Source organism: Pholis gunnellus (assembly GCF_910591455.1).
Source record: "Pholis gunnellus genome assembly, chromosome: 16".
Taxonomy (NCBI): Eukaryota; Metazoa; Chordata; class Actinopteri; order Perciformes; family Pholidae; genus Pholis; species Pholis gunnellus.
Window position 1 is genome coordinate 18,512,417 of NC_136543.1, and position 25,065 is coordinate 18,537,481.

General features: G+C 42.8%; 1 protein-coding gene across 2 annotated transcripts in view; it reads right to left on the minus strand.

The window, feature by feature from the left end:
- Window positions 1-25,065, minus strand: part of trappc9 (trafficking protein particle complex subunit 9) — a 156,222-nt gene that overhangs the window by 84,354 nt on the left and 46,803 nt on the right. For both annotated transcript variants that reach the window (XM_079175870.1, XM_079175869.1), the window contains one exon: window positions 16,486-16,604. In XM_079175870.1, the coding sequence (XP_079031996.1) occupies window positions 16,486-16,604 (119 nt within the window). The remainder of the gene's footprint in view (window positions 1-16,485; window positions 16,605-25,065) is intronic.

Sequence of the window (25,065 nt, forward strand, 5' to 3'; positions counted from 1 at the left end):
GAGCATGAGTTGTTTACGTTGATGCATTGTAGCCAACAAGCAAACAGGAAATAGAAGGAAAATAGGAAATAGAGGGACGTGGCATTTGACTTTATTCTGTCATTTCGATGAATGACGTACAATTGTTGAAATATGACGGCTCGCATCCTTTAAAGCTAAACTATGTAACCGTTCAGGTACAAGCGGTAGTTATAGGATAACGCAAAAATGCTACTGTTTAGCATTTAGCTAACTATAGTGGAGCACAGTCCTAAAGTTCACAATATTTACATACATTTTGCTAAAACAATAAGCTACTCATTTTACCAGACAACGTGAATCTTTAGCAGTAGAAACAACACGAGTGCATAAATTGAGCAACGGTGCGTTTTACTTCTTTGGGATTCAAGAAGTTGTTATTTCTTCTCACCAAAGTCGAATAGTCTCGCTGAAAGATATCTCAAGGTCACCACTGATGTGGAGACTCGCTATAGGATGTCCGATTAGAACTGGCACAGTTACTATACGTTGAATCACACACACTCGGTCATTTCCACTTGGACGGTTTCACATTGTTACCATGCATTGAAGTTCCTTTATAGCTCCCAGAAGAACAGTATTGGCATCGGCTGGTGTCTCCACTAGCCTTTGTTTTATCTTTTTTTATAAATGCTTCTGTAATCGGAGCTTTGAGCTCAGCATCACAGACGTGACACGGATAGCAGACTCGCAGTGTTCGACGGGCTTTTACCTTGAATGCCTTCACTCAATATTTCTTTTGCTGTGTCACAACAAAAGCCTCCGTGGACCATCCATCACACCCATCCATAACAAATGATGAAGCATTTGTTTTGACAATAGAGGTGAATTCCGAACGTCAAACACGCAGATTTCTCTCTCTCGTGCACATGACGGGCGAACAAAAAAAGACAGAAAGCAGAGGAAAGCTAAAAGGCTTTGTGGATGCTTTGGCACCGAGATAAAGATCCTGACACATCTTGCTGAGGACACATGCCTCCTGAAAGCATCCCGGGGACAGGGCGGTACGGACAGGGAGGAGGTCAGTAACACTGGAGCGATGACTCGCTAAGATGTTTCAAACTATTTGGCATTTCACTTTTATGCCGTCATACTGAGAATAATACATACATATCAGTTTAAGCAGTGCATAATAGAGTCTTGTAAGACCACCTCTGTTGTAGAAATAAGATTACTGAGAAAATATATTTAGGGTCTTTATTAAAGGTTTTTGGGAAACGTGTTTATAAACGGAACATAGTTCCCACTGGAAAAGATCGGAGTGGCCTCTACTAATAAGTGTGTTGTTGTGATATCATTGTTGGCAATGGTATCACAACAACAAAGGTATTAGTAGAGGCCACTCCAATTGTCTCTGGTAGACAGGACAGATGCAGTAAAATATAAACCATGGCAGACGTGATACACGCCATGAGCTGCTGGCCCCGGACCAAACGGGATGAAACCACGTCTTAGATCTAAATCAGGGCCATTGGTGCATTTGGAACCCGCCACAGAGCACCACTCATTCACAGTGTAGGGAGGCTCCCACCTGACTGGATGGTGCATTGATCTCTAAGGGTGGTGAGAAGGTGGCCTAATTGCAAACTTTCTTTGTGTGCTCAAAGTCCTCACTTAGTGCTTCATGTTTGTATTTCCTGTTTATAATACAGTTTGTCCAAAGCACGATATCGTTTAGCCCCATTTTGTTATTTAAACTCACAGGACACACACCTGTATATTAATGTATATATAATAAAAATACTTAGTGGCTGATGGAGCGTTAAATAAAGACAAACCGACTTGAGGTCGCAAGAGAACAAAAGGTTTGAAAATAAAATGACTTTTTGCACTTCTGATGAGTCAGGAAAGTCCCACGCAGCTAATGGAAATAATTGTAAACGCAAAAAATTGAATTTCACCTCGTCACTTCCACAGTCTCAGCAAAAGCCACAGTAAAAGGCACCGGTGTGAAACACTATTACCTCCCTGCAGACAGACAAATTGGAAACGGAGTAAAGCCGCCGTTTATGGGTGACACTTACACTCACTTACAACATCAATTTCTCTCGTCTGCTTCAAAAAACATGTATTTTTCCACCTTAATTTGGAAAGTTATGTGGTGAATTACATGTTGCACTAGCATCACGTTCTCTCTCCTTTCATTATCTAGCCAGGGATCCCAGGCGTATGCGTTCTCAGGAGGTTTTCCATCATATCTGGGACAGGTGGTTGAACGGTGGGTAGACAGAGGGTCACAGTGTACTTTGATGCTGTGATAAAATGGAAGTCTGTGTGCCTAATTGTCCTTAAAATGAGCCTTGACCCCTGCTCAGGTTGCATCTGCCTAGCGGCAGGAAAGCGAGCCATGAGCCGCGGGAGCCGTTTAGTCGCCAGCGGCGGCCTCGGCTTCTGCGGGTAACTGAGGAATGACTCGAGGGCATTGGTTTGCAGCGTGTCCATTAGGAGCGCTGCTGGGACCGGCTCTCATATGTACACCCGGCTGTCACTCACTGAGCCAATCAACTGGGCGCCCCCAGGGGCCCGCACATGAGGGGAAAACGGTAGGAAGTTAAACAGCGTCCTGAAGATAGCTTTACATCTAGCTGAGGAAGTGATATACAGATCAAAAAGGAGCCAAATGAGACCACTGCACTGCCTTTCATACAACGTTTGACATGAATCTTCTTTTGGGTTTTGTCCGTCTGCTTCCGAGACGCACTTCCGTGATTATCCGCGGCCTTGATAAAAGCTTGGCATCTTCTCTCCGCTGTGCTGATGATTGATGAGAGAAGAGGGCAGGAGGGCTGATGAGAGCGAGGATGTTCTGTGTATCCGTCCCACGGTGTGATGAGTTAGCAATAATCGCTGGATGATGAGGAGCGAGGGGCTCCGTGTGTGCATTTGACAGCTGACGCGGTTTAGAGCATCTAAAACTGCTCAGTAACAACCAGGCTGCATGCAGACCAAAATAGCTGGCACCGCTGACAGGGAAAGGGATTTTATTATTATTATTGTTGTTGTTGTGCTTTTAAGGGAGAGGGAGCCGGTGAAGCACACACGTTTGCATGGTATGGTAGAATAACTTCACCCAGCTCCAAAACCAGCCCAAAACCAAAACCGCCTCTCTGGAAGAGCCCCGAGCCGGTCCACTGGATGATGGTCCTGACATTTCTGCCCAGAGCGCTTAGAGTGTCACGCTCCGCACCCACTCACAGTTCGGGTTTTGCCTATGATGTGGCAATTAGAACAGGAGACATTTTTAAAGAGTGGGCGAGTAAAACCTGCCGAGCTCCGAGGACACCGTGACGAACGGGGGATATGGGATGTCGAGCTCAAATGATTGTAGGAGGTGGAGGGTAGTGGGAATATTGACACAGAATGTGAAGAGCACCGTACGACATAAATTCCCTGCAGCGGCGTCAGGCAGGTAATCTGATCGTCACTGTGGAATGAGTTATGAGGCCGCAGTGATGTTACTCAGAGTGTTTCCAAAGGAGAAGGAAACTGCTATTCAGATGATAGTTAGCTTGAACTAAAATATCTTAAAGTCAGCTTCACCTGTCGCTGGAATCATGAAATGATACATTGTTTGTATAATTCTATTGTCATTAAACAAAGCTGTTAACCAGAATATCGCTTCTTATTTTGGAAGAATGCACAGATAAAAATAGTTTTTGTTTTAAGGCATTAAAATAACATTTACAAGATGACAAAATGACAAGTTATTAACTATTGGCAAATGAAATATAAAGAAGTGTAAATTAGTGCTCGTCACAGCTTTTGCCAACAGGGACACGTGTTTTTAATTTGAAACATCTCACAGCAGCTTAAAGTTGAAGTCAAATGAGTGTTTGGATTGCAATCTGTGCCATTTTAAATCTTTCACAAGTCAAATATTTCATTTATTGTTCACGTTTCATGTGTGACAGGAGATTAAAATCAACTTGACTATTAGATAGGAGACATTCCTTGAAGACCTGAAACATCCCTCTTCTTCTATAATCAAGAGACAAACACAAACTGGACTGTTCGATATTTCATTAGGAGTTTTTTCTCATTTTTTGCTCTTATTTGCTATTTCGGTTTCACTTGATTTTCTTCAGCAAACACATGTGACACACAGTTCCATGAAAAATCAAAAGCCAATTACGCTTTCTCGTGGCTCTTTAGCTCAGTGAAACCCTTCAGGACTGCCGTTCCCACAAATCCATTCTCCATCCTCGTCCAACAACATCAGGTTACCAGGGAAACCGCAGCGTTCGGCTTGTGCAAATATTTAAAAAGCAAAAGCTCCCCGGTTGGTTACAACACCAGGGTCAACAGAAACCCTCAACACCACGGCCTCGGCTCACATATACTGCCAACACATTTGAATACTGATGTGCAACCTCTGCATACACTTCAGACCAGGGATGGTAGTGACGAATACTCAATTAATCAACTGATTGATCAAAAATATCTTGATCCACAATATGCAAAGTTCACATTATTTGAGTTCCCACAGACATAACATTAGTAGTATAGAGATAGACTACGTTTTATAAAGATCCATTTATAATACTTCGCTCATTTAATGGATTGAGATCCGGGTACGCTGGACTCCTAAAGTCCACTCTGCTTATGTTTTTCAGACTTAAGATGGCTCCTCCAGAGCCACGGAGTATTCAAAAGCACGTGCTGAAATGCGTCTTTATTGCCGTGTATTGTTGCACAAAGAAGCTGAGCAACTAAAACATACATTTCCATTTAATTAACTACATTAACAGCAGACATCAAGGAGCAAAGTGCACAGAGACATTTTGGGATCAACACATCTGCTGTTGTTCGGTGCTGGTCGAAAACAACACAGAGTCAAAATCCTGTCCAAGTAAACCACAACAGATCCCTGATGGAGTTACACACAACTCAACAAAATACAACACGAGTGTGTCGGCTTTCTTGTCCTTCCTTATGCACTGTAGTGTGGAAATCAGATAAGCAGCACATAACACAACTGGCCTTGAGTAGAACTCCGTACAACAAAGAGGAAAAGCTTAACTTACTGTCTCACCTCTATTTAGTTTTGACAAAGCAGAACCTTCTCACTCTGTTATCAATGCAACAATTGTTCAAATGCCATAAAACAAGATTCATGGTAGAATCAAACTAAATAAATACATTTAGTGATCAAAACTCCATCGAAAATATAAGATACCCTTCAAGAATATTCACAGAAAAATGTCTCACACTAAAACAAAAACACATTTCAGGATACCTTCAATATGAGACATTTTTCAATGTCTGTTTCAGGAACAGTCTTTTCTCAATAAGCGCATCCGTCACCGGGTCTGATCAGAATGTCTGCCTGGAGAAACATTAGATAAGAGAGCGCACAGCTCAACGCCACTGTAGTAAAAAGACAACAATCCTTATTCTGAATAATCAACTCCTACTAAATCGTATCCTGTATCTTGTGTTCTCAATACAAACAGCATCTACGGCCAACTCAGTTTGGTTTTAATGAGGAGCTTTGTCATCAAATCAAAATGTTCAAACTCGGGGCTAACACACTGGATCTGTTAGAAATGTCCGGTTGTTGAGGCGGATGGTGACCCGTGTGTGTGTGTGTGTGTGTGTGTGTCTGAATTCTCACAGTAAAAGAACCATTCTATCTACAGTAATCTGATTTCTTTGTGTTAACTAATTCACTTACATGTGGTTAAATCTGATTATACGCTGTGAGTCATGAAGGGGAAGAAGTGGATGAACACGGGCACTTCATTTTGTCAAAAGGAGAGTGGCATCTGTCAGAGATGAAAACACACACACACACACACACACACACACACACACACACACACACACACACACACACACACACACACACACACACACACACACACACACACGTTGAGTTGTATCTGTTCGTGTGTGATCGGAGGTAAACAGAAGACCCGCAGGTGCCTCAGACACCAAACCGCTGCTCTTTTATGTAACCCTGTGGTCCTGTGCAGGTGTCGCACCGTTTACCAGCTGGAGCGACTACAGGGAGAAGCCCCCCCCCGCCCCCACCCCCCCCCGCTGTTCTTAAAGTACATCAACAGCCAGTCAACCATGGAGATGTGAAGTCAGCTCCAAAGATGGGACTAGCAGAGCTGAAAGCCAGAAGCTCTGGAGCCTGGAAAAAATGATAAATTGCACGACAATGCATGAGCAGACACTTACGCAAACACACCCACACATTTGTACTACTACACTTATATATATGTATATATATATATATATATATATATATATATATATATACATACAAACAGACAAAAGCTGGTGTGCTGGATGGTGAGGCTGGCGTGTGAACATCCTGCTCAGGGTGACTGTGTTGCAGCTGAAGGTGATCTGATCGACAGCGATTCAGCCATCGTGCGCGGCAGCATATGGAGCCACACTTGGCCCGGCTCGCTGGATTTCACACATGGCTTCAAGTCCAGCGAGCATGATGAAATGCTTGATTCTCTACTAATTTCACCCGCTGGGCTCGCATACACCAGCAATTCCAGACACACACACACACACACAGAAGTCAACAAACGGAACGTTATCACGACCTTCTGGGGGGCGGAAATGAATTTTAGACTACAGTTCATTTGTTTGATCTGTGTAGGTCATTGTTGCTTGATAATTTTGGACTGAAGTCAATTCTTTCCATTTATAGAGTGCATTTTGACCTGAGCTTTACAGAACAGGGTTTTTATGTTTTACAACAAACAGAAAAGAACGAGACAAAACATGATAAATTAGTAAGGTTTTAAAAAATAAGATAAATAAGATATTTGAGCATCAATCACGCAGGTGCACGCAGGATACATAGTATACGGATCAATACACCTAATGCGGAACCAAAGTTGCCAAAAGCAAGAGAGAGAGAGCCGTGTGAAAGACGAGGACGGCGGGTCAGTGGCGCTCCACCGCTGCAGAGTACGTGATTAGAAAGACACACATGCTAACGCAAGATCACCGGGACGAGGAAAAAGCAACCCGGACTTCGTCATTTCAATTTCATAGCACAAGAGAAGCGTTTCAGTTTTATAGCCCGTTGCATTTGGTAAAGTTGTTTGTCGGTGTTCCTAAAGTGTAATACAAGTGTAATAAGTGTTTGACTACTTTGATTTCTACCTACAGTATTTTTGCTGAACATCCTCATCCTAGAATAACCTATTTCTCATAGCCTCATCATACATTTTAGTGTCAGATGATAAAATACACACAAACTAGAAAAAGGTGCACTCAGTAGAATGCGTAGTAGTGTGAATCCCTTCAGCCACGAGAGCTCCTTGAGCTTATCGTGATGCATGAGCACAACAAATATTAGCTTGATGGGTTCAGCCATATGTGAGATTAGTCGTGGACAGACAAGGCAGACACAGAGATGCACGCACACACACACACACACACACACACTCACAACTGAATACATATCCTCCTCGCAGGATAGTCATTACATTATATTCACGATAACTTTCTTTGAACAAGGACAGCCCTCTGAAGAGATCTCACTGAAGTCTAAAAGAGCCACGAGCCAAACCAACTGTCGCTCTCCCGGTCGGCCCGTCTCTCCGCAGCTCATAAAGATCTGCCTCGGAGCCCAGGCAGAGCTGTATATTTTACATGAACAGTAATTAGGACGACGAATACAAAAAGTTATCTGTTATCCCGGGGGTTAGGGGTCCTAATGGACCGGATCATTTGGCCATCAGTTAAGAGACGGGAGGCCCGCGGTGCCTCATCAAAGCGTTAGCGCTGACAGAGCAGCGACAGGTCATCAGGGATAAGATGTACGCCGCTGACTTGTCTCCTCTGTCTCTTGTATATGTGTACATCCAGGAGCTAGATGCTTAATAAGGGGACGCATGCTGTTGCTGCCAGGACGGGTGTCCCCTGTCTGTTGTAACTACGGTCTAAAATTAGCTATAAAGCTGCGTTCTGACTCTCTGCCAACACTATAACCGGAAGGCGGGCCTGCAGGTTTTTCCTGACTCTCACAGGAAATCAAGCTCGCCCCTTTCCCAATTTACTCAAATATTAACAATTGTAATACGATGGGTTTAATGCGAGGAGCTACGCTACGCTCCAGGAAATGCAAATCGCAAGGATACTAATAAAAAGCTAAATACAAGCTCCACATGCAAATCACATCACTCGACACTGTGAGTTTTGCAGATAGCAGTGAGATGAATTATACACTGTGTGTTATGATGAGTGTAACAGCAACCGTGCTTGAGAAAGAGCTCATAATTGCATCTTGGGTAATCAAACCACTACCTCGGGCCTGAAAGAGCCAGCAGCCGGCCTCGCTGCGTCTCCGATAGGACGAGGGACGGAAGCGGAATCGGCGTCCGCGGGGACGGCGTCTGCAACCGGCGTCTTCCCCTACCCCGAACCCCATCCATCTTCTTATTGCTCGTCACTCGCGTTTCCTCCCTTCATCTATCACAGAGGCACAGGGGGATACGCTCCATGTTGCTGTGGCCTAAAGTGGAGAGCGAAGGCAGGGGGGGGGGGGGGGGCACAGCTGTGGGTTTGCAGCTTTGGCTTCAAACTCCAATCAGCGATGGGGCCGTGTTTTTGCAGCCAGGTAAATTAAGCACTCAGAGATTAAACGGCTTGTAGGAATAAAGATGTTGGCAAACAGCCGGCGACTGTGGCAGAAGCGCGGGGCGTGTGCTCGTGTCCCCGATGATGATTATGTCTTTTGATTAGTCCCGATCATCAGTCCTCCTCTCCACAGCCACCTCCAGGCAAACGCGGCCACTCGGGAGCGAGAAAACCGTCCAAAGACCCGACGCCAACATGTTAAAATAGACATTGACAGATAGTGGCGTGCTACACCGAGCTCACCACCCCGAGAGGATAGATGGAATATTAAGCCCATTTGTCCGTCCCCCCCCCCCCCCCCCCACCCATGGTGTCAGCGGAGACAGTTATCTTAAATAAGGCCGAATCTTTCACCGTGGGGAGCTGCTTGTCAGAATTCCCAGAAGGAGGATGTTTCAGAGAATAGAAGCAGCTCTGTGATAGAGAAGTGCACCGTGATGGACCCGGTGAGGCTTTGAAACTTCCTTTGTGTAAGGTCTGGGTAAATGTCTGACAGGAGGTAGGAAGTCATATATAACACTGTTGGATCCTTCAGCGTGGCGTCACAAAGACACAGGTGAAATCTTTCCTGCTCTATAGATTCTTTTTTTCTGTAATGTCTCGGTTGCAGTGAGGAGTTCAAACCCTCTGAACCCCAAAAACCTGGATGCAAAAGCACGTTTTCTTTAACAATTGCCAAAACTTTACAGTTTATTTTAGCCAGAAGCGTCAGAAAATGCAACCGAAATGAAGCTTAACATTATATTTCTTCATCTAAAGCATTCTATTCTACATGTCTCATTTAAAATGTTGCCCCGAATAAACGGTTTACTCTCAACAGATCCTGTAAAAAACATTCAGCGCAACTAGAACCAACAGGCTGAACATTGAGGAGAGGCGGTACGTAGAGGTTGTAAACATATATCATTTTTATTTTTGTAAAAGAAATGATCAAAAGAAATTAAACTTGTTTTTATTTAAATTATTTATGAAGTATGGCATTGTATCTGACTCATAGTCGATATATGATAGTTGGTCATAGTTTGACTGAATTTATTGCTTTTATCTCCACTTGTCTCTCTCTCTCTGCAGTCAAAGCTGAATAAACACCGACTCACTCGTTTTTACAGCCAAAGTGAGCTCGAGTATCAATAACCAACCAAATAAACAGCCACAATAAAGCAAGGCCCGATAAAAAGGCTCCTCATCCATATCTTTCACCCCATATCTGATCATTGGAGGAAATAAAAGACTGTGGACAACATGGTTGATTCATTTACTGTAAAAGCACATGAAAAGTAGCTAAAGAGGATTTTTTGTTTGTGTATTTGAAGCTGAGATTCTGAATTTGAAGTACCTGCACAGATGTTATTGACGAAATGTTGCAAGGAGATGCATTATTCACACTATTGCAGAAGACTGCCTGCCACATGGCGGATAATTAAAAAATGAACACGCGCCCCACACCACTTTATTAGATGTGTCAGCAAAATACAATCAGAGAGTGACCTTTACTGCGGCCAGTTAGCTTAAAACAGCTATAATTGATGTGTTTATAATAGCAATAAATGAAATGACGACGTGAACACAATGTGAATATCACTCATATTTATGAAGCTACAGAGAACCTGCAGCTCCCCTCAGTGTAGTTTCAGCTGGTTGTTTAGCAGTCCGACCAGCAACCTTATCGTTTTGGTTCACTGTCATCACTCTCCAAGTGTCATTTTCAGCAAGAATGCTCTAAAAACTCACCGCACACCATCTGTTCGGCTCCAAACAGCAGACAGACGAGTGGAGCTGGTGAACATAGTGGAGCGTTTAGCAGCTACAGAGACAGATATTTCCCTCAGGAATCACTAAAACTCAACTCGGATTTAGTTCGGAAAATTAGGGAAATAAAAGGAAGACTTTATTGTTAAATTGTGTGCTCCACTGCGTCAAAAATACAAGCCTTAATAACTAATGACTGTAAGAAAACGTGAATCTTCTAGAATCTGTGCCACTGACAATAACCCCGGCCAGTCTGATCTTCCATCGGTAATGTATCAGCAAAAACCAATACTCATTTAAAATGACATAAAACTGAACTTAAAGCCAAAAGAGGGGAAGAAAAGAAGGAGCCGTTTTTAATCCTGAGCCTGGAAAAAGAAAATCATTTGGTGGTTAAGCTGGAGTTTCACACTTGGGCAGACAGCTGTGGCGGTTATAAATATCTGTATCACGAGCCGGGATCTGTATCCGTGAAGAGAGCTGAACTGCCATCGGGAGGCTGGGCTTCTAAAAATAGCAGCTGGCAGGCAGGCAGGCAGCCGACTCTGTCTCTGTCTCCACTGGATTTGATTAGCCCTGAAGAAACTCTTTGCCCCCCCCCCCCCACACACACACACACACACACACACACACACACACACACACACACACACACACACCACCACGACACTCCGTCTGTGTGTGTGGCAGCATCTCTTGTCTGCAGGCCAGGTTCTTTCTCACTGCACACAATCCCAGACGCACTCTTCTTTGTTAAGAAAACGCTTACATCGGCTTGTCTGAAGTGTGATCTAATCTTTTAAGGTTAATATCTCGGTATGTGTGCACGGTGACTTGTTTAGCGGCGATCCACAAACGAATACAATCTAATAGTTCAAATGATGGCACGGCAGCGGAGTGTTGTGTTATCAAACACAAAAAGGTCCAAATCCATGTGGATTTAAGTAAAGTATTAAAGCAGAACAGGGGAACTGTTAAAAGCACCTTTTTGATAATTTATGATAGATTATCTAAAGCTGCTCTGATCACTTTATAAACCGACAATGGATCAATACAAACTCACAATGTTTTATCAACAAACTAAGTTCCTCTCAGCTCTTCAAATTGTTTTAACCAACTGTTGGAAACTCAGCTCTCATCAACACACTGTACTCTACCCGTCCAGCAACAAAACACACACACACACACACACACACACACACACACACACACACACACACACACACACACACACACACACACACACACACACACACACACACACAGGTTATTGATTTTACCAGCCCAAATCTAGAATCAGTCTATTCGAGGCTCTAGTCTATTAAATGTCATTAAACAGTGACCGTTTCACATTACTTGGTTTGTTCGGCCAACATTCTTCAGTCCAAAGATATTCAATATACAACTATATAAAATCATATAAAAGCAGAACATATTCTTCAGTTTTGCAGGAAAAATGGCAAACCTGAAAGACCTCCGGATGTCTCTGAAACCCATTTGGGGAGACCCACTGTCAAAGAGATTACTGCGGTGTGTCTACTCCAGTAATCTCTCACCAATGACCACCTGAAATGGGACAATTCCATTTCATATTTGGCTGGGTTAAGAGGTCATACAGAAACGGGTGCACTATATAAAAAACGGTGATGCTGGATGGAGGAAACCAGGTAACAGCCTCACAGGAACACATTCATCTACATAACACCGATCTCTATATATCGCAATAACATGATGAGGAGGGAAGTCAAATATCTCTGGATGCAGCTTTGCAGCACCAGAGATATTAGCTGAGCCCGTTTCTGAGGCGCTTCACTGTTATAGATCGAAACCAGTCGGTCTTCAGCTAATATTGTATTTATTATCGTATTTCTTGTCACATTTACACATGTGCTTCCATCGTATAGTAGTTTCTCACACACACACACACACACACACACACACACACACACACACACACACACACACACACACACACACACACACACACACACACACACACACACACACACACGAGATATAAAGCTGATATTGTAATTCATTCTCATGCATGCTTGTTCAGTCACCGCAGTGACCGGCTCGTCTGCCGACAGCACAGAGGTTACCTTGACCTGCGTTACGATGCGTTCATGGTCTACTCTGTAAAAATGGGTTTTGAGTGAAGGTGAGTTATAACTTTATCATTAAGTGTTCAAATTGAATCTTGTGAGATACATTTTTTTGGTGAGGAACTTGAATAAATACAGTTTGTTTTCACAGCAACAAAAAATAAAAATAGCGACCTGTTAAACTTCCAAACACCAACGTCAGCTCTAAGCTGCTTATATTATATATAATCCAAGATTCTTTCTAATCAAAGCAGGAATTTAAATAAAAATACAATCAATCCAATGTCCTAATCATTGGAATCGTGAATCACTCCCAGCCCGTCACTCACGTCACCCCTCACATAAATCCCCGAGCAGATCCTCTGCATCGGCTGCTTCACTCATGTGCACAGATACTCCAACGGGGACGAACTCTTTGCAGACACAATCAAACCATAACTGAGCTTGAAGAGGTGACGTGCTCCCGGCTGAGGAATGAGACATGAAGCCGCAGTCATGAGGCGAGGGAAGTAATTGACAGTGTCACAGAAACCGAGTTGTGGAAGCGCGCTCGCTCTGCAAAGGAGGGTGAGTCATTGAAAACGTGTAAATAATCAAAACCAGCACGTCTGAGCGGGCCAGACCTCCTTCACCTGCGGCGGATCCATCCTAACCCGACAGCAGCCGCTTGTGGAGCCCACAGGCGTTCCCCCGATGTGGTGGGAGGACTGAAAAACGGGTGAGAAGATTGAGCGACGAAAGGTCAGTGAGATAAACATGTTGACTCCTCGTGTGCTGATTACAGATCAGCCAAGATTGATTGCACCTACTCGTATATACTGCAAGCTCAAGTATACATCCCAATGGATGCTGGTGAAAAAAATAGTGCATCGATACTCGCAGATCACAAACACAAAACATGTGGTGAAAAGAATGATATCTCGAAAAAGTGTGTGGAAAATTAAGCCTGAGCAATAATAATGAACAAATCTGGTTTAGGTGGTCGAAAATGGTGATTTAGACATGCAGAGAACACCCTGCGCTCCTGCCAGCCAGTTTGGCAAGAAGATTTTCAATTTCCTATGCATATGTCCATCTCTCCTGCAGGCCGTAATCAGTTATTAGCAGCTAATATACATTCGCTCTCACTCCATCATGCGCACACGCTGACAAATCAAGACCGACGTAACACTAGTAGCGTGCCGATACAGGAAGCACTCTAACATATGCGGCGACACATCCTCAAAAAGGCAGCAATGAGACGGCTGGAACGGGTTCAAGACTTCAGGCCACATATCAGCACTTCCTGTTACAGATTGAATCAGGAAGATCAGCTGGTTTAGAAAACTGTCTGAGGATGAAGGGCACTTTTGCCGTAAACGTGGTTCTCCTCAGGCAGACAGGTGAGATAACGAAGAAGTATGGAAGAAAGGCTTCGCTGGCACCGACTAGTCAGCCTTCCAGTACCAAGCAGCCAGGAGACAACAGTGTTGATATTGGATGATTGTGCAAAACCACAGATTGCGTTCAGCGACAACATTTTTTTGCACCCAACGCCAGAGTTTTTAGAATTAATGCTCTCCACAACATCGGTGCATGACAGCTGGTGTGGCAGGGTTTCCGCCCATGTATTGCAAAGCCCGTCTGGCCTAAGTTGACTCTCCGCCGGGCCTAAGCATCAGGGGGATTTATTTATTTATTTTTTATGTATTTTTGAAGATGTTTTGTACAAGAAAAATGTGTGAAAAAATGGAAGATAAGTAGCAAACTCCATTCCTGTGTCTTGCTTGCCACCTGCTGATAACGTTGATGGGGGTTCGCCCTGAAAGTTGGAGACTGACTGACGTTTAAGGGGGACCAGGTCATAGTTACGGGAAATAACAAAAGCGGCTGTTAATTGAAAGTCTGGGTGCAAAGATGTATCATTTTATGGCAATTGACTGATATCTGTCTGACATCAATTAACACTTTTTCCATTGATTCTGAAGGCCACAAAGATCAAACTTATTGCAACACTTTGCTTGAATTAACATCATACCGTGTTGTAACCTGTGGGTTTGAGTCAAAACTACTGAAAAACAATATACAGCCCAAAACAACAATGAGTCATTCAGCTGGAAACCCAGAATACATCTACGGCAGTCTGCAGGCAGATCAGTGCACACGGTGAAATGAATCACCCTCGTGTCGACTCTATGTCCAACAGCACGTCTACAAAACGAAAGGAGAATGAGCGCACGTCATCAAAACCTGCTTTTAAGCAGGCTGCTCGCAGGACAAGCTTCGTCTTTGTGTAATTGGCTTTACTTTAACCACGGTTGCAACACCCGAATTCTTCGATGAAAGTCATTGCTGCCAGTCAAACCCGGCTGCTAATAAGCCTAACCACTGATTAAAATACCCAGTTTGCCCTTAACAATGGCTGCTCCTTGTGTTCCCCCTTGCTGAGACGGTAGTTGTTATGCAAAGAATCCAAAGGGGAGAGGATTGTGCTTTTTACCTGTGCTGTTGCTGTTCAGCATGAGGAGGATTTGTCAGTACAGTAGGGATGTAAAGTAATACTTCATCACACACACACTCTAATAAAGTCAGCTGAATTTGCTCTTCACGATGGTCAGAATCTCTGATATCCATCGAGGATTAACATTCATAAATCTGTTGAGGAAATATACAGAAATGAAGGCAAAACCCCAGATCAGTTTTTCTTCTGCATCAACAGATCTACCTGGAGACTTGAACTAAAGCTCGGCAACGTGCAGCCTCTACAGTAGTGTAGTGAACAGCTGACACTCAGGAACTTAATAAATCAAATATATTTTTAATCAAGGCCTCCTTCCATTCTGAACCAGTGAGCCAAAGCTTTAATCGCCTTTTTTGTACATTTTTAATGATAAATAACTCTATTTCCACTATTCACTTCCACTTACACCATTAACGGTAAAACGCTTTAATTTAGACTCAGTTTAGACTTTTGTTAATACTGTCTAGATATCTGAAAAACGTCCTGTGCAAGCCCTGCCAGCTTCTGGCTTACATCCAAATACACGTATTGTTGTGACATAAACTGATACAGATATTTTCTGTGTGTTTGCAAATCCTTACCTATTTAACCCAGTCGCATGTGATGCAGACGACTGACCTCTGTACGTATGGTACAACTATATATGATTGGTGACAATATATGATTAGTCTCACACACGTTTGCTCGTCTTAGACTATGAACAGGCAACCTCCTGCTGTATTCGCTCTACCATTAGTCATCATCCTGTCAAACTTTCCTAAAGAAAGAGAGAAAAGTTGACTTTGTCTGGAAGCAAAACCTGAATGTTGTTTTGTCTCCTGATGATTCACAGAGGAGAGAAAGGAAAGACGCTGCAGCCACCTCACTGGCAGCTTTTTGTGACTGTTGTGCTACAGATGACCCACAGCAGGCAGACTATCAGTCCGCCCATTTCTACCCCTCAGACGTCCAAAAGTCCTCAACAAAACCTTCTTCCCCGCTGATCATCTCTATCTACTGCGTCTGTCTTCATCTCGCCTTTTCCCCTTCCCACTATCTATTTCTTTTCCTCTTTGCAGAGTCACACAAAAAGCCTGTAAACGTTTTTTTTCTTCTTCTCATTTCTGTGCCTGGGAGCTCTGAGTCCTTATTCAAAGAGCAGGGTGCATCTGCAGCCAGGGTGAGACACCAGCCCAAAAAAACAACCTGTTTCTTCTTTTTATAGCAAAAGCAGCAATTTGTCGGAAACAATGCTGTAGTTTGCAAAGACCTGCACACACTGCACAGAGTGTTCTTGGTATGAAGAGGGAGAGCAGCAGCGAGAGTAACCAAACTGAGATATTCATCATCTGCAGAATAGGTGCAGCGAGACTGCACCAACGTGGAAATGAATTATCCCCTTTGCTACAAGCCAGGAAAAAAAAAAACACTAAACAGAAGAAAACAACTGATTGCATCTTGAACAAAGACTGGACAAAACAATGGGGCATTGTTGCACTTTGCAGGTTCTTTTTCAGTCACCTTGATATGGCTGTACTCTGCCTTGCCGGACTCACTGCTGACGCTCTTGTTCTCCGGCCTGGGTTTGAGGAGTTGTCGCAGCGGACTGGAGATCGGCAGGCCCATCACGCTGATCCCGTCTGAAAAGATGTACACAGTCAGTAAAGAGCGGAGAGACGAGGGGGAAACAGACTCACATTGTTCAGACGTCAACGGGAGCTGTTTTGTTGTGATGCATTATTTTAATTACTTATTTTTTTTTATGTACTCACTTCCCCTCATCCACCTCTTATTAGTTGGTGATTTACCTACATTTCCCAGAAGTGCCATGTTCCTCACAATTACTTGACGATCCCCAGGAATCAGCACCAGATTTCATACTTTTGATCAAACGTAGGAGAATATTATTGCTGTACCACAAGCTATTTACATATACTGTACATCAAGTTTTATATTATCATTGTTAGGCATTGCTTCTAGTGTTTAAATGTGTTGGATGTGTATTAGATTGGATTTTTCTTTCTGTAATTTATGGCTATGAGGTAGAGTTCACTCGGTTGATCATTTGCTAGACATCATCCCTGAACAGCGATTGTTCAATGATTGCTAAGGAATCAGAACTCGGCACAACAGGCCTGTCATGCTTGTCCACGGTGCTGCAGAAATATCTCCGTATCTAGAGAGTTTGAGAAGAGTATTTATTTATTTTCAAACACATTCTCACCCCGGTGCGTTAAATACCACAGATGGGTCAGTGCTCTCTATGTAACCCTCTGCAGGCACTTTTGGACGTGTCGTGGACGGCGTTGTTAAATTCATAGTTTCTTTTCTATGCAAAGAAAACCACGTAGTTAGGTTGAGGCAAAGAGTGCGGCTGACATACCGAACCACGCACTTGACAAACTTTCGGTTTTGCATTTTGATTTCTAAAGATTAGCCATTTTTATGAATATCTGTTTGCGTTTAGTTTTGTTCATTTTGGTTGTGTGAGCTTTAATTATTTGCTGTGTTTCATACTTATGTATGTATGTATGTACGTCTCCGTATGTATGTATACTTGTAGTTGAATGTGTGTATGTAAATATGTGAAGCAACTGTTTGTTACCATGTATTCTAAAAAACCTCAATATAAATAAAAGTATTTTCATTATTAGTATTATGAGTGTTATTAGTAGAATTAGTATTATATTATATTCACTTTGTCTTGTAAGACTGCTAACAGCATACTTGACTCCATAAAGTTTAGGTTTTAATATCTGAAAATGATAGAAAATCGAAGTGGATTTCTACGGCTCATGGTGCTTCTGTGAGAATGTGAAGAAAAAGTGAATGATTTTATATTTATGACCTTGACAGAAGCAGTTGGACACAGTAGCAGCTGCACTATCAGCAGCTGCATAAGGCTCCACCACAGGGGCTGCTGCTTTCAACCCGCTCAGACAATACTCAAAAATGACGCCCAGAGCCCAGGCTCTGACGTCGAAGGACCCGTATCGCTCTCTCTGACGTCAGTGGAAGGCAAAGCCCTGCAATTTCCCCTAAGAGAGGGGACATTACCGGCATGTGTAGCAGCTCAGGCAATTGGGTTCACTGAAGACGGACGGACAAAGTCACAGAATATCAAACTATAACAACCACATGCCAGATTGGTAAAATAGAACCAACTGGAGGAGCATTTCTGTGAGGAAAGAAAAAAAGCCAGAGCAACAGACGGGCGTGTACGGCATGAATATGTCGCTGTACCGATGGAATTAATACCGTCAAAATGTGGATTGTGCTAAATTTACCGTGACAAAAGGTGAACAGAAGGAGGAAGTGTTGAGATTGTCTGAACAGCAAACAGCAAATTAAGACTGGAGCAGATCAGGAAACAGGGAGACTTACAAGTAACATAATGAAACATAAAAGAGGGGAAATTTGAAATAGCGGTGCGTCCCCGATGATAGGCATAATAAAGAAAAGCATCGGCTCTACTCCTTCCCTCATTAGGTCCCAGCTATTTCTTTCGGGTGCTATTACAGAAAGTCATATGTGAACAGAGCAAACACAGATTTTCTTCTATTTGATAAATAACAACAGTCGGCTTGAAAATGGCCCGTCTTTGGTCAGCACAGCTTTAAACCTGCCTTGGTAAACATGTTTCATGATCTAGAGTGTTTCATTAGATTTCACCGTGTTTCACTCACAATTGTCAGCTTTCGTCTTTCGGGACAGCCCCAAAAAAAAATGCACAGCGCACAGACTTCTCCATAGCGATAGCTGTCACTGCCCCGGTGACAACAATCTCCTCCTGTTATTGCCTCATTCTCTGTATCCTGCTGCTAAACAGATTAGATATGCATCGAGTCACACACACTCGGAGTGGCAGAGAGGGAGAGACCCAGAAATCCAGACTTTATGAACGGCATCTGTCATTACGGTACGAGGCCCAGTTCAGAAGATACACATGACTTGTTGTGTCCTGTGGCACAGAGACTGTGTGAGTAATGGGTGCTGTGTGAACGATGGCATTGCTCACAAGTCACAATCCCCCCCCCCCCCCAAATCAGTATCTGTGTAGTTCTCTGTCGATCCGTCTCGGGGAGAATAGGGTGGAGTCAAGGTCTCTATCAGTGGTCAGATCAAACCCAATGCTAATAGGGAACCTGATGGTATGGCCATCGGTGATTCTTCCTCAGGCTGACATTTGGATAGATCTATGCTGTGCTGTAGCCACGCCCCCCCCCCTTTCAACATGCAGGCACTACACAAAGGTGAAAGGTCAAGTGTGTGGTGATGGCTGAGTGAAGAGTGCATTGAAAGAAAAAAGAGACTGAGCTGGTCGAATGGGGTTCAACTACAGTAGAGAAACAATGGTAAAATATAAATAAAAAAACTAAATCCTTTGTAGTTTAAGTAGCTTTAGCTACACAAAAAAAATGGCAAAAAGTTAATTTAACTACTTAAATCAGTGTGAAGTTATCATAGGTGAACTACCAACAAGCTACTGCAAACTACTAGTTTAATTACATGTAGCTATTTACTCGCAAAATAGTGATTATCACCGGTCTGTGGGTTCAGATGCTACTGTGGATCTCTGCCGTGTCCGTTTACGAGCCTTTTTCCTGGAAGATAAACTAGTAGATATGGAAAATATGACTTGTTACAGAGCAAACATTAACACCCTGTTCAATATCCTGTTAAAGGAAGACAACCGTGAGAAAGGAAAATACACATAAGATACCAACCGCTGCTTGACCCGAGCTGAATTCAACATGTAATATATATATATAGATGGACAATTACGTGTTTTACAATGCGAGTTAAACCACTTTGACACATACATCAAATACACCATTAATCCAATTCAACACATCAAGATATCACAGCGAGAAAACCAGAGCCGACACGCACCACTGAGACTGAGAGCATCATTACGCTTCCATCAACCCTACAAAGAGAGCGAGAGGAAGGGCTCTACGTGACGAGCAGGGATCTGGTAGGTAATACGCAAAGATCTGAACAAATGATTTCAGTCATTACAGCGAGCTCTTCTGTCTGGAAGCTCCATTAAAGTCATCTACCGACAGCTGCTTTGCTCATCACGAACGAATGTCTGGCAGTGATTCACGAGGTATTTGACTTGAGACAATAATACAAAAGATATTCATATTCTACCAGTTTTTTTGTCATTTTACGGCTACTGACGTATCGCTATATCCTTAACTTCAATACAACAAAGGCCTCAGAAGAGACCATCTTGTGATAAGATAAGTGACTGTTTGTGAGCTGTCCTGCTGAGAGATCACCTATCAAAAGGTGTGTCCGCCACCGACGTCTTTTTTTCCTTTGATTTTCCTGTTAATTAGGTTTCTGTAGGTCGCACTCTTATCTCCGTCTGTGCAGCCATGGTGGCTATCACCGCTCATGATAACCGCTCAGTTCTCTTTCTATCTATTCCCAACAAACTGGAAACCTGGAAGTGGAGGAACGCCACTTACTTTGCAAATAAAGCAGGGTGTGTTTTAAAATGACTATTGCAAAAATAATACAATATGTTTTGTGATATCTCGCTTGGGAAAAATAATAAAAAAAGAGATAAACAGATTAGATCCAGAGGGTGGTAGTGACGGCCAAAAAACAAAGAATAACAACTTGTGCACTTTAATAGTTTAGTTACAACAACAACAGTTTGGCTGGCCTGATAACAACATAACACAAACACATGGACTACGAGCGAGACAAAGGTTTTATCATCTTCACCGGCTCTCATTCAAGCTGCTCAAGCCGGGCGGTTGAAGGTCTGAGTTTCATGACTAACAGCTGGAAGTCGATCACCTTCCGAGGTGTTTGACTCAGTCGGGTCGGTATATAACCGGTATTGAAGGCCTCTGTGACTCACATAAAGTAGCTCTCTGGAGATCTGACGGCTATCCAGTCCACCAAAGATGCACAATGTTTACATAATGAACTTATTACTTTTACTCTTGTTTTATTACACTCATCAGCCAGATGTGACGTCATTTCATCCTGTTTACTTACCATCTATCCAACAAGGGGACTGAATGCAAATGACCAGACAATCAATACCTCAATGCTATTTCAATATTTAAAAAAAAAAAGTTTAAAGTACTGGGGTTTCATAAGCAGCCATATTTGTCTACAAGGTTGTTGTTTTCTTTCTCCCCATCGAGAAACATGAACATATCACACGTCAATGCTTCTTCTTGGGGCCTAAAAGGTGGTGTTGGTGCTGCAGGTTCGGTACTTTAAAACAGACAGTAAGTAGCACAGCAGTGGATTTTCTCCATGACGCCGGCTGAGGACAAACAATGAGAAAACCCGAAAAAACAAAAGCACCTCCCTGTCTCCTAAATTAAAAAGAGCTTGAATGCACCTTCTTCTCCGTCTGAGCCATTTAATTTATGTTGTTAGTTGGCATAATGTGTTTCCTGTGTCTCTTTACTTTGTTTTTAAAAGCAGACATTTTCTGTGGTACAAGGCACGTCTTCAAATACAACATTAATGTAGGCGGTAGCACTGTCATTAGGGTACAATGCTCACACCATTTAATACGACAAAGCTCGCCAAGTCAAGGCCAATTAGTCTTGAGTGATGACATCACTCCCTTCTGATCCTAAGTTATGGTGTCGTGCTCTCGAGCCGGACCCAAAGTGAGGGACAAACTATTCCGAGGATAAATCAATCAGCCTCGGCATGTTTTGGATGCACTGTTTCCTGTGGCTTTGTCTGCTTTGCCCCTTCTGCCTCAGCTGAAACACAAAGGACATCGAGTGCACAACTGCCAGGCAGCATTACAGTTAAGGCCGACGGATTGACTTTCTCCTCAATGTGCACATTGATCAATCCATAGCATATAATTAGTGAGAAACGTAATATCACTCCGCCGTCTGACGGGTGTAAATCAAGGCACACACTAATTCCCACCTTCAGTGCAGCATAACAGTCAAATCTGAACCTTGGTCATATGATGGCTCGGTGCTTACAGTTATATTAAATATAGAGAGGCGCTGATGTAACACAATGTACCCGCAGCAAACACATCAGAGACACACACACACACACACACACACACACACACACACACACACACACACACACACACACACACACACACACACACACACACACACACACACACACACACACACACACACACACACACACACACACACACACACACACGCTGTGAGCTAGCATCTATCCTCAGGCTGTGGAGCTGGAAAAAGAGAAAGTGTGAAAGAGGAAAACGACAGAGGGGGAAATAAAAGTGTGTATGTACATCTTTACACCCGGGCAAACTGAAGGCAAACGTCATTCACATGCATCCACATTCATATTCATCCACATGATCAATGAGCAACTGATGTATAAAGAGCAAGACAGTCCATGAAGGGCGGGAGGGAGCGGACGTTGGACAGGTCAAACAAACATGACGTTCACCCAGGAGACCGCTGTTCGTGTCCTGTGTGAACGCACGTCATCGTGAGTACTGCGCTGATGCCAGTTACATTACAAACGTAGTTACTTCATGACAGACGTACTTACTGAAACCCTAATCACAATCTTTTCCTATATCCCAATACATTTTATTGTGTTAACCAAACTACCTAGTTCTGTTGCAGAAGTAAACCTAAAAACTAAGTAAACCTATGTTGGGAGTTTATTTTGAAAAGACACTTTGCACGTTACGAGTGTAGACTGACGCCAGAGGGGTACATAGAGCGTCATAGTTTGAAGCGTAGGGCCACTGATCAACAACTGTTTGTTAATGTATTGATTTATCACATGTCTTGTTTGTTTGTTTTTAAGCAGAAATGTAAAAATGAGAATTTGTAGTTTCACCTACAGTTATGTTGTAAACCCCTGCTGGCTCTAGCTTCATGTTTAGCATATAGACTTCTAAACTAACTAACTAAGCAAAGCTCTCAGAATGTACTTTTTATCATTCATATTTTACAAAAAGACTTGCTATTAGTGAAAAAATAAATGCTGAATTAGAAATGCATTTTCTACAGGTGTCTGTGGCTCAGGAGGTTGTGCGAGTGGTTCACTGATAGCAGGGTCGGCAGCACCTCCTGTCAAAGTGTTCTTGAGCAATATACCGAACACACAAACGTCTCCCAACGGTCAGACCAAATGGCTTCGTAGCTCAGTGCCATTGGTCTGAGGTCTGGTGTGTGTGTGAACGTTTGAATGAGAGACGGGTTGTAAAGTAATTCCAATAAAAGCACGATATAAATGCAGTCCACTTACCGTCCATTTACCGTCCATTCCTCGGTGCTGTTAAGAAATCCAGCAAATTGAACCAAATGACACGAAACGAAACATTTTGAAGACGCTACCGATTTGTTGGCAATGGTTTAGTTCATTAACTGTTTCCAGAAGGTGGGAACAAATCAAAAGAACGCATTAATCCGCTAAGTATGAAGACTGCTGTACAAACATACTGTGTTGCCATTTTCAGTGTAGAAAATGGCAAAAATGACAAATGACAGACATCGATCTTCAATATTTGTTTCTGTGCATTTACGATCAGTGCTTTGTCTTGTTTGAAGACAACCAATTAGTCTATTAGCAAAGCAGAGCAGCAAGGTACATCATTCTACTAAGGTTATTAAACATATTACCAATGGTATTTAAAAAAAAACAATTAACAGTGAATAGTCCCCCCTGATTTCACTGCATTGGACGCAGAGTCAGTACTCAGACATTATGTGCAGTTGTGTCTAAACACAAATCTTGTTCCAGTTTAATTAATTTTCACTACAACATGTCCTGTTCTGAATTAATTAATCGTTCATATCTACACTCTGTCTGCTGCAATATTACTGCAGATGTCTGAATCCATGTAATACATTCATGTTCATTTTGTGTGTGATTGTAAAGCTCTCCAAATATTTTATGATGCTAAAGGTTGCAACAATATTCTGTATTGTAAAAAAGGTTAAAGAACAGTTCAAACTACGCTCGTTTGTTGTCTTGCTAAGAGTTAGAATGGACGGTGGATGAGAGACTGCAGCCAGAGCGGATTGAAAATCAGCTTTTCTCTGTTTTTATGCCGGTTGAAGTGGTGTATTGATTAAGTATTGGATTGTTATTGTGGAAGGTGTTACTGAACACAGTAATGAGCGTAGTTAGAGGAGCTCGGCCCAGACACAGAGAACAGAGGAGATGCTACAGGCTGATAATGAAGAGCATTGAAATGCTAAGAAGTACTGATTCAAAGAGAACCGAAAACATCGGAGCTCATCGATAATACGGTCGATAATTAAGCCCCGAGGCACGTTTAATTTCCGGGTTTCGGTAACCAAACTATTCGTTTTTATACTTTGATACGTACGAAATAAACAAACAATGTTATGTTGATGCCTCTAACAATGTGACTCACTAATGGTACCATGTGTGGCGACGTTTAAATGCACGTGTGACTATGTGTGGTGACTATGCAAAACAATTAAACAGTTGTTGGAAGCATCAGTCGTGCCTAATCAAGACGTTTGATTGCAGAAATTGGTAATCTTCCAGCACAGAAACTGTCTTTATGCAAATAAGTTCATGAGTACATTCACACAACATTAATAACGTGATTTTGTTCATGTATTAAAGTGGCAGATAGCATCAAACGTGTTGAGCAAAAACTGCATCCCATAATGTTCCCATAACAACTGAATTCACAGCCGCTGTTTAGACCACGTCTTATCTCCTTAATTCAGGGCCCCCAATTATTGCTCAGCTAATTAAAACGTTGAAACAGTATCGCTCAAATGACCTCATGAGGAGCACTGGGGCTGAGATAAACACACATTGTATGTATTTACTTTCTCAGTCATCTGAATCCACATACACAAACACACACAAAGTGAAGTCTCTGTGGTGCAGGAGCAGTTCCATAGCAATGGTTCCAATCATTAATATTTATCAGCCCAGACTCGGTGGTGGAGAGGTTCCACAGTTTGAAAAAGGAGGCACGGGGGCGAGCGAGGCAGAACTGAAAGAAGGGCTGAGCATGAGCAATGAGAAAGACTGGAGAAGGAACACAATGAATGGGCTTCGAGGTAGGGGAGGAGGTGAGACTATTTCTTTTTAACCAGGAATTAG